Source organism: Elephantulus edwardii, unplaced genomic scaffold, assembly GCF_000299155.1.
Source record: "Elephantulus edwardii isolate Elephantulus edwardi_28Jun2011 unplaced genomic scaffold, EleEdw1.0 scaffold00133, whole genome shotgun sequence".
NCBI lineage: Eukaryota > Metazoa > Chordata > Mammalia > Macroscelidea > Macroscelididae > Elephantulus > Elephantulus edwardii.
The window spans coordinates 7,360,172-7,372,888 of NW_006399883.1; the positions used below are offsets into that span (position 1 = coordinate 7,360,172).

General features: G+C 40.9%; 1 protein-coding gene across 1 annotated transcript in view; it reads right to left on the bottom strand.

Moving 5' to 3' along the window:
- The window catches only part of WDR4 (WD repeat domain 4), a 44,108-nt gene extending 38,120 nt beyond the window's left edge, over window positions 1-5,988 (bottom strand). The window contains exons 1-3 of the mRNA XM_006893933.1: window positions 5,900-5,988; window positions 4,504-4,569; window positions 2,394-2,537 (exon numbers count right to left, since the gene is read on the bottom strand). Coding sequence (XP_006893995.1) covers window positions 2,394-2,537; window positions 4,504-4,569; window positions 5,900-5,988 — 299 coding nt within the window. The remainder of the gene's footprint in view (window positions 1-2,393; window positions 2,538-4,503; window positions 4,570-5,899) is intronic.
- Between the last annotated feature and the right edge of the window lie 6,729 nt (window positions 5,989-12,717).

Sequence of the window (12,717 nt, forward strand, 5' to 3'; positions counted from 1 at the left end):
TCTCTGTAAATGTTTATGAAAATTAATAAAATATAATTATAGAGAAAAAAAAAAAGGCAAACACTCCTTGGAAATAAGAAACACACCTTGGAGTCCATCTCAGTAACTTTACAAAAGGAAGATGTCCCTGGAAAAGGACATCATGCATTTCAGAGGATCACTGAAAAAATAGGAAAACTCTCAATGAGATAGACTGACAGTGGCTCCAACAACAGACAGACTCAAATACTGCAAGAAACTGAGTGTGGCACAGAATTGTAGTGGGTCTCATTCTGCTGTACATAAGGTCACTGTGAATTGGAAATGACTAGCTGACATCTAAAAACAAGGTCAACCAACTAGAAAGAAGTAGAACCACTGGCCCTGATTGTGCTGAATTTTCCACTACAAAGATTGAAGATCAAAACTTAAAGGTTCTGTTTTACATCAGGATTGGGAGAGACTGAGAAAGATGGGATAAACTATGTACACTGCATTGAAACAGATGAGGGAGAGAACTGTTTAAAAGGGATATATGATTAGGTATTATTGCCATGATAGGAGTCCAGAATGAAGGCCGCAATAGTGGACTGGACTTGGGGGGGAGGGATTGTATAACAAAGAAAGAATTTTTCTTTTACTTTTCAAAGAGAAGAGAGAATTGGGGGGAGGGGTGGGCAGGGAGAAAAGTGCAACAATGAATAAATGGAAGTCCAAAATCTCTATAAATTTTCATTAAAATTAGTAATAATTTTTAAAAAAATTTTTTAAAATCCCAAAACACTTCAAGGTCCCTTTGTATTGAATTCTAAACAGCACTATCTAATTTTAAATGATTTGCTAATCTTCTGGCTATTTTGCTAAAAAGACACTGCTTAACAGACTTTCAAGAGAACCATGAAGCGAATTCACAGGAGTCAGCCAGAAAAGGCAATTTATTATCAATCATCATCTGAGTATGTGGCAATATACCTGAAAAAACACTTCTGTACTGGCAAAATAATTGTCCATGGAAAGAAAACTGGAGGGTAGGTAGGAGAGGAGGAAGATTTATAGTTCACTGTATATCCTTTTATTTCAATCAAATCCATTTTTTACTTACCAGATGCATCTAAAACAGATAATAAAAATAAAGGAATGTTCTTTCAGTTTTTTAATTCTGATTTGACTAAGGGACAGAACAAATGTTCCTTACTTTTGATGCCATCTAGAATTCAACTTTTTACTTCTTTTTGCAGATAAGATGAAATTTAAAAATCTATGAAGTGCAGCTGTCTGCAATATAGGTGTGAACCAGCTACAAAGAAAATGACCTTAATCATAATAGTTCAAATACTGCACATATTTTTTTAAAAATTTTTAATTTCCTTGCAACTTCTAAGAGATAGAAATGCAATAAACATGGGTGTGCATATATCTGCTTGGATTCTTACGAGAATGAACAGTGGTGGACTTGGCTCCAAATTTCCTTTATATCAGTGTTAATGAATAATCAGAATGACTCTAGCCCTGAATACTAGTAGGGAAACAGAGAAGGCACATTAGAAATTCAGAGCCAACAAAAATTTAGAGCTGTTCACATATAACCTCAGAGCTCTTTTAAGAACATAATGGTGAGATGGTAAGCTGTCTTAGGAAACAGAAATTCATAAAACTGTGGCATTCCTTCCCCCACACCCAAAACTGAAGAAAGAATAAAACTTAAAAAACAAACTCATTGCCATCAAGTCAGAACCAACACATAGCTGAACCTTCAGTGAGTTTTTGGCTGTAAATCTCACAGGAGAAGAATGCCCATCTTTCTCCTGTGGAACAGGTAGTTGATTTCAACTGCCCACCTTTGGGTCGGCAGTGCAACTCCCCAAGCAGAACTCTCCGAAGGAGGAATAAATAAAGTAAAAGAATGCATACAGGGTGGTGCCAGTTAAGAAACAGATAGGCCTGGTGCTATCTAAACTCTTACCCAAGTTATTTTTCTGTTCTTCATCAATACCGAATTCCTTTCCATTCTTAAAATACTTAAGTAAGTGCACTAATTTAAAAACTCCCTAAGTTACAGAATCCCTACTGCTCATGGGGTTTGCTTAAGGTCTTCATTTCTGTTACCATAAGGTTTAGTACGTACTCTGTGGGATGCAGAGGAACCTAACCTGGAATACGAACTACATTCAGGTCCTGGTTCTGTCCTTCTATGAGGACTGATGTAAGCTCCACATCTCACTCTTCCTCAGTGAATGTGGGAGGGACAGTGCCCCTGCTTCACAGCATGGATATGAAGATTAAGTAAATCAACACAGGTCAAGAACTAAAAACAGTGCCTGACACAAACTACTGTTACCATCACAATTGTTATTGACATGCAAGTATAAGTTCTGCATATGACATCTTAATTATTCAGCATTAGCATTTCATACCTGACACTCAGACATTGCCATGGTTTTGTACGGAAAAGAATCAGACGCTTACTGTCATCAGTTAAAGCAAAATAGTTGCCAGACTCAGAGAAGGTGGAAGCCAGGATGGTGTCGCTCCCCTTCTCCACAGGCTGCCCGTCTTCCCTAAGAAAGAGAAGAGGAAAACAATCATCACATCTTGCTGGAGAAAAAGAAGTTGTGTTCCCAACAACTAGCCTTGAAAGTCTACAAGGCAAGTCGAGGTAGAACATGCTTTTAAGAGGCTCACATTGCCAACACATAAAAACAAACAAGCTGCTATCAAGTCTGTTTTGGAGAAGGTGAAACCAAGTTTCCCCTTGGAAGCTAGGATTTTGTAGCTACGTCTCACATACTTTGGGCATGTGCCCAAGTGGGACTGATACTTGGAGAAGGACATCATGCTTGGGAAGGTGAGGGGCAGTGCAGGAGAGAAAGACCTTGCATGATATGGACTGATACAATAACTGGGACAGTGGAATTAGGTGTGCCAGAATCAGTGAGACTGGCTCGGGACAGCATAGGCTTCAGAACTGTCGTACAAAGGGTTCCTATGAGTCGCACACAACTCAATGTCACATAACAGTTGTCACTGAGTCAGTTCCACCACATAGTACCCCCACCTGTGTCAGAGTAGAGCTGTGTGCCACAGGATTTTCAATGGCTGATTTTTTGGAAGTAGACTGTAAGGTTTTTCTCCCCAATCACCTCTGGGCAGATTCAAACTACAAACTATCAACCTGTTAGTTAGTACTCAAGCACATTAACACTTCTACCACCCAGAGCCTCCCGTCAGAATATAAGGACATATCTTAATAAGCAGGATAGGAGAGGTTCAAAACAACTCATTTCCAAGGAGCAATATCCTAAAAGAATATTTCATCAGAACACACACTGAAATCAGAAGAGCTGAGCCAGAAGGGCCATCAGAGATGATATAGACTGAACTGTTCATGGACACAAACTGACCCTGAATCACACACTAATTATATATACTAGTCACATGTAAGCAGTCACTTACTCTGCTTTTCTACCCTTTCAACTCTTGTTAGGTACTGTCAAGTCATTTACGACTCATAGTGACCCTATGAGCAGATCTGAGCCCTATCCTATTCTGCACCATCCTTCTCACCCCCCCAACACACTTGAGTTCACTGCTGTAGTCATTCGATCAATCAATCTCACTAAGGGTCTTCCATCGCTGACCCTCCACCTTTCTAAGGATGATTTCCCTCTCCAACAAACAGCCTCTCCCAACAACATGCCCAAAGTATGCATCTGTTCTCCATGCATTTTTAAATGTATACCATATTCCAAAGAACTAATAAGACAATTACTCTGATAGAAACTAATTATAAGTAATTATAAAATGCACACTGACAACCCAAAGGCATAGCTCTGAATCCAATAGCTGCTCTATGAGAGAAAGGTAGGCAATCTCCTCCCACATGATTGACGACAGTCTGAAAATCCACTGGAGGGTGGGCTATGAGTTGGTTCTGACCTGATGGCAATGAGTTTTAGAGTTGAATATTTCTAAGGTGTAATTTGTAAGTCCAGGTCATATTTCTTTCCTTGATAATTATTTTATCCAAAGAATGTTGTTGTTAGTTACAATCAAGTCAATCCTGATTCATGGTGACCCCACCTGACAGATTAGAGTAGAAACAGAGATTTCTTTGCTGTAATCTTTACAGGAGCAGATGAAAGCACTCAATGAGTTTGAACAGCTAGTCTTGCAGTTAACAGCCAAGTGCTTAACCAAGAATCCTTATCCATCCAGAACGCACTGTCAACTAACTCTAACTCAAAGAGGTCCTATGGGATAAAGTAGAAATTTTCATAGGGCTTCAAAAGTTATAACCTTTACAAAAGCTGACTGTTTCACTTTCTCCTGTGGAGCAACTGTCATGTTTGAATGGAGAACTTTTCTCCAGCAGTATAATTTTTAACCACTGAGCCATAAAGACTCCTTATTCACACAGTAGGTAACAGAAATTATGAATTTAGTAATGAGAATAATGCTTCTGTTCCCGGGATCCTACTGTTCACACTATTAATCAGCCCCTGAAGTGATTTCTAGTCATCTTACCCTTTATTTTCCTGCGGCTTTGTTTCTGCAGTACTGCAATCATATATGAAGAGGCTGCCATCATCACTAAAAAGAAATAAAAATTACTTTAAAAGAAAATCTTTGTTATTAAAAGTTACATTTATCACAAGACAAAAAAAATATATCTGCATGCTTGTTAAAAGAAATTGTGTTCTGCTCAATTTTCAATGTGTTTTTTGGCTCTCAAATTTAAAATGTCATTAAAATGCTTATTTAACCCTCAACTACCTGAAAAGGCTCCCATTACTCCCAAAGAGGGACCACTACCGAAATTCTCCATCTTCCCAGTCAGACTCTAAGCCCTCTTCAATTTGGGTATCTTTGGAGCATCCCTACCATCACACACCATTCTCATGCTCATTTTAAGTGCCTGATGCAGGAAGGCATCTCATATATGCTTACAGATAAATACTATAACGTAAAAAGTAGTCAGAAACGTCGCCAGTCATTGTATTTCCTCAAGAAGCTCGAGTGAAGCATGCAGGTCTAATATCTCTATGGCTTACTGCAACACATACCAGAGATTGCCTCTAAACCAAAGTCTGAAATACATGACAGTTATGTAATAAATTATTTGAGACTTGGAATTAACATCTAAAGGATTTCGGAAGCTAAAGGTCAAGCAGAAGCCCGGAACATACATTTCATCAGCATGATGTCTAATTCAAGTTGTGAATAACAACCCTATGAGAAAGGAAACTAACACTATTAATAACCTCGGCCTCACAGTCAAGTCTATTCCGTCAACATCTACAGTTTCAAAACTCTGAACAGATAAAAAAATTACATAAGCAAAGGCAGAATCTCGTGAAGGGCCATAAGGGGACACGCACGCCACTAGCTCAAGCGCATGAACCGACGCAGAAGACGTGTTATAAATAAGATCCCCGAGGCTGCAGAGCAATTAGGACGAAGTCAGTCAACTGGACGGGGGTGGGCGGAGCAGCAGGAGGGGATGTACACTCATCGTGAGACTCGAGCGTGTCCGTGGAGGATAAGGGTCGGCAGTCCACTCCTGCCTGAAGGCCAGGTATGCCTTCCGCCCATGCCCCCCGACAGTCGTGGGCAGCACCCGAGACCCATCGCTGCTCCCCTCAGCCCACGTGACACTGCCTGCCCAGTCGGCTAGCAGCCGCCACCGAATCCGGAAGTCACTGGGGCGTCCACGGTCTAGGTCCTGGGATAAGGGGAGTGCAGGGGCTGGCGACTCATCCCGGAAGGGGAGAAGGGAAGTCCCAAACCCAGGGGTCAGGTCGAGGCGGCAGCTGAAGGTGTGGGGTGGTCTGGGGTGAATAAAATTGTACGGGAATGGAGTCATCAGTCCCGCCAGTGCCCACAGTCCGGGCTCGCTGCAACAGTCTCCCATGCCCCTCACCTATTTGCAGTAGAGGTGGCCAAGAACCGGCTGCCGCCACGCACCACCAGAGCCTGCCCGCATAGCGACAGCCCCGCCGAACCCGCCATATGCACCCCCAAGCGCGCAGCAGTCCACGTGCGCTCCCAGGCCACTCTGTCTGCTGGTTCCAGGCTATGACGTCACCGGCGGGCGCCTGGAGGTGACGTCACCTCGGCCCGCCCCCGCCGAGGAACCCGCCTGCGGCGTGTGCAAAAAGCCTTTCATCTCTTGGTTCTGCAAAACAACTTTCTATCTCTTGTTGTTGCATCTGGCTTAGCTGCTCGCCAAATGCATCCGAGTGGACTGAATATCACACAACAAGTCAATTACTTGTTTATGTTCATCTTTCTTCAGCCTGGGCCCTGGCGTAAGGGCAGTGTCTGGGAAATTATTTTTCACCTATATCTAGGCAACTTCAGCAACGCTTGGTACCTTCTTTGTGCTTAGTAAATATCTCTTCAGAAAATGAATGAGCTTGACAATTTGGAAGTTTCTCAAAAATTTAAACATAGAATCACCACCGTTGTTAGTTACGGTGCAGTGTATTATGCCACGTGTGAGCTCCTGGAAAGGTTCCAGTCATCAGTTTCTCAGAGGTCAAAGGCTTAACCCTTTGCACCATCCAAGATCTCTATATATGTGTCTATATGATCATTAGTTCCTTTTTACAGAGAACCGTAGGCATCAACGCTCAGTTACTTCTGTTGTGATCTAGTGGTCAAAGCAAGTGATGAGGCCAAGATTAAACGGATTGGGAAAATACACACTTCATCTTGATAAGAGGAGTAACAAAATGACCTAACAAAGATTAGAAATTGAGGTCTACTTGTGTGATCAAATCTGCCAAAAGCTATCTTCTGGCTCAGATTATTCACAAATGGCTACATGAAAGATAATGCTCCTCTTCCCAAGGCATCTCATCCAATCACAATTTTGGGACCAGAGTCCAGGACCCCTTTAACTATATTACATTTGGATGGATCTGCAGATGGCGCATCTCTTGGTCTAGAAATCCACAAGCTTAAAAAATGCATTTTCTGTCCTCCATACACCCATACAATGAGTGATAAAATGGGGAAGGAGAACCACAATAAATATTTACTTGGGGAAAAAGAAACATGGGCGATACAGAGCCATCGCGCACCAAAAAAAAAAAAACCAAAAAACCCTTAAATTCATTAACACAGAGTCATAACCAACTCATAGCTGATCTTCCAATGGGCTTGCAAGAGTCTCAACTGAAGGAAGGTGGGACTGTGAATGAAGGGTGGATTGCAAGTTTTTCTCCTCAGGAGACTCTGATTCAAACCATCAGACAAGCTTGGCTTGGCTTTTTAGGTCACTAAATCTATGCCATTTGATCATTTCCCTTTCAATCTCCTTGAAAAAGGAATTTCTGGATTAAGATTGCATAACATGTAGGTTGCTTTTGGTAGGACTGTCATTTTCACAATATTGAGTCTTCCTATCCATGAACAGGGCACATTTTCCCATTTCTTAAGGTCTTTTATTGTGTCTTGAAGAAATGATCTTTAGATTTCTTTGTATAGGTCTTTTGTATCTCTAGTTAGGTTCACTCCAAGTATCTCAATTTGTGGTTAGCTATTGTAAATGGTATTGCTTTCTTTATTTCCTTCTCTGAGTTCTCTTTGTTACTGTAGAAGAATCCTATTGATTTTTTGATATTGATCGTACATCCTGCCACTCTACTAAATTGGTCTACTAGTTCTAACAGTTTGGTGGTGTTGGGGTTTTTTTGCGTGGTGGTTTTTTGTTTTGTTTTGGTTTTTTTTTTTTTTTTTTAGTCCTTGGGGTTTTCTATGTATGCTATCATATCATTTGCATATAGCAACAGTTTAACCATCTCTTTGCCAATCCGGATGCATTCTATTTCCTTCTTTTGTCATATTGTCCTAGAAAGCACTTCCAATACAACATTGAAAAGAAATGGTGACAGTGGTATCTTGTCTAGTCCCTGTTTGCAAGGAAAATGTTTTTAGTCTTTCTCCATTTAGAATGATGTTGGCTCTTGATTTTGCATATTTACTTTTCACTATGTTGAGGAAATTTTCTTCTATTCCAATTTTGCTGAGTGTCTTTAGAAGGAAGGGGTGTTGGATTTTGTCAAATGTCTTTTCTGCATCAATTGCTAAGATCATATAGTTCTTGTTATTTACTTTGTCAATATAGTGAATTATGTTGATTGTTTTTCTTATGTTGAACCATGCTTGCATACCTGTTTTGAATTCCACTTGCTCATGATGAATTATAATTTTTTTTATGTGCTTTTGGATTCTATTGGCTAGACTTTTGTTGTTGTTGTTGTTGTTGTTGTTATGTACCGTCAAGTTGCGACTCATAGCGACCCTATGTACAACAGCCCTAAACTCTGCTCTGTCCTGTGCCAATCACACTGTCTCCAACACTCCCATCCCAATTACCCCAGTCACTGAATTAATCTACCTCATAGAGGGCCTTCCTCTCCTGTGCTGTCCCTCCACCCTCCCAAGCATGATGTCCCTCTCTAAGGACCGGTCTCTCCTCACAACATGTCCAAAGTATGTTAGATGGAGCCTCAGAATCCTTGCCTCCAAGGAGCCACCCGGTTTAACCCTTTCCAGGACAAATCTGTTTGTTTTCCTAGCAGTCCATGGTATTCTCAATACTCTTTTCCAGCACCACAGCTCAAAGGCATCAATTCTCCTTCTATCCTCCTTGGTCATTGTCCAACTCTCTGATGCATAACCGGTGATTGCGAAGACCATGGCCTGTATCAGACGCACCTTAGTCTCCAGAGAGATACCATTGCTCTTCAGCACTTTGGAGAGGTCCCTAACAGCAGACTTTCCCATGGCAATGCGCCTTTTAATTTCCTGGCTGCTGGTGCCAAGACTGTTGACTATGGAGCCAAGCAAACTAAAGCTGTGTACAATCTCAATCTCTTCACCATCCATCCTGATGCTGCCAATTGGTCCAGTGGTGAGAATCTTGGTCTTCTTGACATTGACATTGTTAAGAAGAAAAAACAAATTCTGCCATTGTGGACTTGAAGTCATGGAGAAATGTTTCCAGGACTCGTCAGGAATTGGGAATGTTACATATTTAGCTTGAATTATGCCCACTGAGGGTCTCCTCAATATATATTTCAATATGATTTTAGCCTCTATCAACGCAGACATCCCTCTGAGCATCATTTTAGCCACTTTGGGAAAAATATATCTTAGTTATTGGTTGTTGTGTCAAACTCATAGCTGACCCTCCAGCGGGTTTTCAGAGTGAGTTTAATTTCATGGGAGTGTATTGCCCATCCATCTCCCACAAAGCAGCTAGTGGATTTGAACTGTGTGTCTTTGGGATTGCTGTGCAGCTCCTTACCATTACACCACCAGACCTTCCTGTTGTTGTTTTGTATTATCGAGTTGGAACCAACCTATACCTGACACTCCATCAAGTTTTCAGAGGCAGTTTAATGGCATAGGAGAAGAGTGCCCATCTTTCTGCCATGGAATAGCTGGCAGATTTAAACTGTGTGCCTTTGGGATGACAGTGCAGCTTTTTACCATTAAACCACCAGAGCTTCTAGTGAGTACAGGTATAACTCTAATGCTTCAAATGAACTCTTGTTGTTAGGTGCCATTGAGTCAACTATGACTCAGAGACCCTATTTACAATGGCTCTGAACCCAGTCCTACTCTGAGCCAATCTCACTATCTTTGACACAGCTGACCCTATAATCTTAACAGAAACTCATTTTTTCATGGCTTAAGAGGCTTGTTGTTATTGTTATGTGCCATTGAGTCATCTCCAACTCATAGCAATCCTATGTGCAATAGCTCTGAAGCCTGCCCTGTCCTAAGCAGGTTTCTCTGACTCTGACACACCTACCCCTATTTCCCCAGTTACTATTTCAATCCTTCTCATCTGGGGTCTTCCCCTCTGTGCTGTCCCTCCACCCTTCTGAGCATGAGGTCCTTCTACAAAGACTGGTCTCTCCTGGCCACATGCCCAAAATATAGGAGACAGAGCTTCAATATCCTAGCCTCCAACGAGAAACTTGTTTTCACCCTCTCCAAGACAGACCTATTTATTATCTTGGTGGTTCATAGTATGTTCAAGATTCTTCTCCAGCATCACAAGTCAAAGGCATTGATTCTTCTTCTATTATCGTTTGTCATTGTCCAGCTCTCTTATGCATAACTAAGTAATTGCGAAGACCATGGCCTGCATTAGGCACACCTTAGTCTTGAGACAAACAGGACGCTTCTCAATACTCTAGAGAGGTCCCTGATAGCAAATTTTCCCAATGCAATTTGTCTTTTGTTTTCCTGACTCTGGTGTCAAGAGTATTGGTTGTGGAACAAAGCAAGCTGTAACTTTTAACAACCTCAATCTCTTCTCCATCTATCATAATGCTGTCAGTTGACCCAGTGGTGAAATCATTGTCTTCTTGATGCTGAGCTTCAATCCATATTGAAGACTGAAGTCCTTGATCTTCTGCAGCAAACGCTTCAGGTCCTTCTCAGTTTCAGCAAGCAAGGGTATGTTATCTGCATAACATAGGTTGTTGATGAGTCTTCCTCCAATCCTGACGCCACATTCCTCCACATAAAGCCCAGCCTTCTGCATGATCTGTTCTTTGTATAGATTGAAAAGGTATGGAGACAGGATGCATCCCTTTTGCACTTCTTTCCTGATTTTGAATCATGCAGTGTTTTCTTGGTCTGTTCTGAGGACTGCTTCCTGGTTCAAGTATAGATACCTGTATTTAGTGTACAAGTTTGCATGGCGGTGTGGGAACCCACAACTTTCTCTCTGTTAGCTCTGGAAGAAGGACATTATCTCTTTTTGAGCTTCCATTCCTAGATGATCATGTACATAGTTTGGCACCTCTCACAGCCACCCCTCCCCGCCCCCCCACCTCTGCTCTCCTGGCTTCTATAATTTTTATATATTGCAAAAGAAATTGACTCAAGATACACCCTACATTATTCTGACTCATTAACATTACAAAGACAACCAATTTTTAAACTAGTTGATAGCTATAATAATAGAAAATAGAATTTACAACATATTCTGAGAGGAAAGCACAATTCAATCTACAGTAGTACCCTATGAACATATTATATTACTAATATTGTTCAATAATTTTCCTATTCTGATGGGTCACCATGTTTTTATATGAAAAGAAAAATTATTCTCTTCCAGGTATTCAGCAGTCTTCCCAATTTCTTGGGACAGCCTGGTGAGCCAGGGCTGCATCTCTTTGTCAGAATATGTCAACTTACATTCTATCAATACAGGAGATCTTACATTTTTGCCAATGGCTTCAGTGTAGTGTCAACTTCTTCCTTATTTACCACTGGTTATATGTTACCTACTGAAATGGTCTGTGTCAACCAATTGTTTTTGGTACAGTGACTGTGTATTACTTTCATCTACTTTTGATGCTTTCTAGATCATTCCAAATGCTGCTGAAGATTATTCAAAAAGAACTAGAACAGTATATGGACAAAGAAGTTACTGAATTCAAATTGGATTTTGAAGAGGGCATGCCTTCAGGGATATCATTGCTGGCAGCAGAGGATCTTAGCTGAAAGTCAGGAATACTAGAAAAATATCTGTGTTTTAGTGACTATGTAAAGGCATTTGACTGTGTGGGTCACACTAAATTATTGAGAAGAATGAGAATTCCAGAACACTTATTTTTACTCATGTGAAACATATACCTAGACCAAGAGCTGTTGTCCAGACAGTGCAAGGGAACACTGCATGGTTTAAAAGTTAAAAAGCTGTGCATCAGGGTTGTATCCTTTCTCCATATCTATTCAAGCTGAATGCTGAAAAAATGATCAAAGAGCTGGACTTTATGAAGAAGAATGTGGGATCAGGATCAGGAAGACCCGACAACAGCTTTCATTATACAATTGATACAACCTTGCTCATTGAAAGAGAGAATGATTTGAAGCCCTTGTGGCCAAGATCAAGGACTACAGTCTTCAATATGGCTTACTTGACAACATCAAGGGGAAAAAAAACCCCAAAACACCTTCACTTCCAGGTCAATAGGTACCATCATGATCGACTGAGAAAGATTGACATTGTCAAAGATTTCATCGTATTTGGATCCAAAATCTACAACCTTGGTACCAGCAGTAAAGAAATCAAAAGAAGAGTTGTAATGGGAAAAATCTGCTGTCAGAGATTTTCCAGAGTTTCACTAGGAATCATAGTCAACTTGACGACATCTAACAACTATATGAGGTATAGTACCAGGCAGGGGAAGGAAGAAAAATGGAAAATTAAATAGATATTGTTGTTATATATCACCAAGTTGCTTGTAACTCATAGTGAACTTATGTACAATAACTCTGAACTCTGTCCTACTTTGAGCCAATTTCATTGTCTCCAACTCACTTATATGATAACCCCAGTCACTGAGTTGATCCATCTCATCCACGGTCTTCCTCTCCTGTGCTATTCCTCCACCCTTCCAAGCATGATGTCTTTCTTCAAGGACTGGTCCTTGCAGGCCAAATCCCTGAAATATGTGAGATGGAGCTTCAGAATCCTAGCCTCCAAGGAGAAACTTGTTTTCACCCTCTCCAAGACAGAACTGTTTGTTGTTCTCTTTGCATTCTATGATACGTTCAAGACTCTTCTCCAGCACCACAACTCAAGGGCATCAATTCTTCTTGTCATCTTTGGTCATTATCCAGCTCTCTGAAATATAGTTAAGTAAACAATTGTGAAGACCATGGCCTGGATCAGGCTCACCATAGACTAAAGATTGACATCAT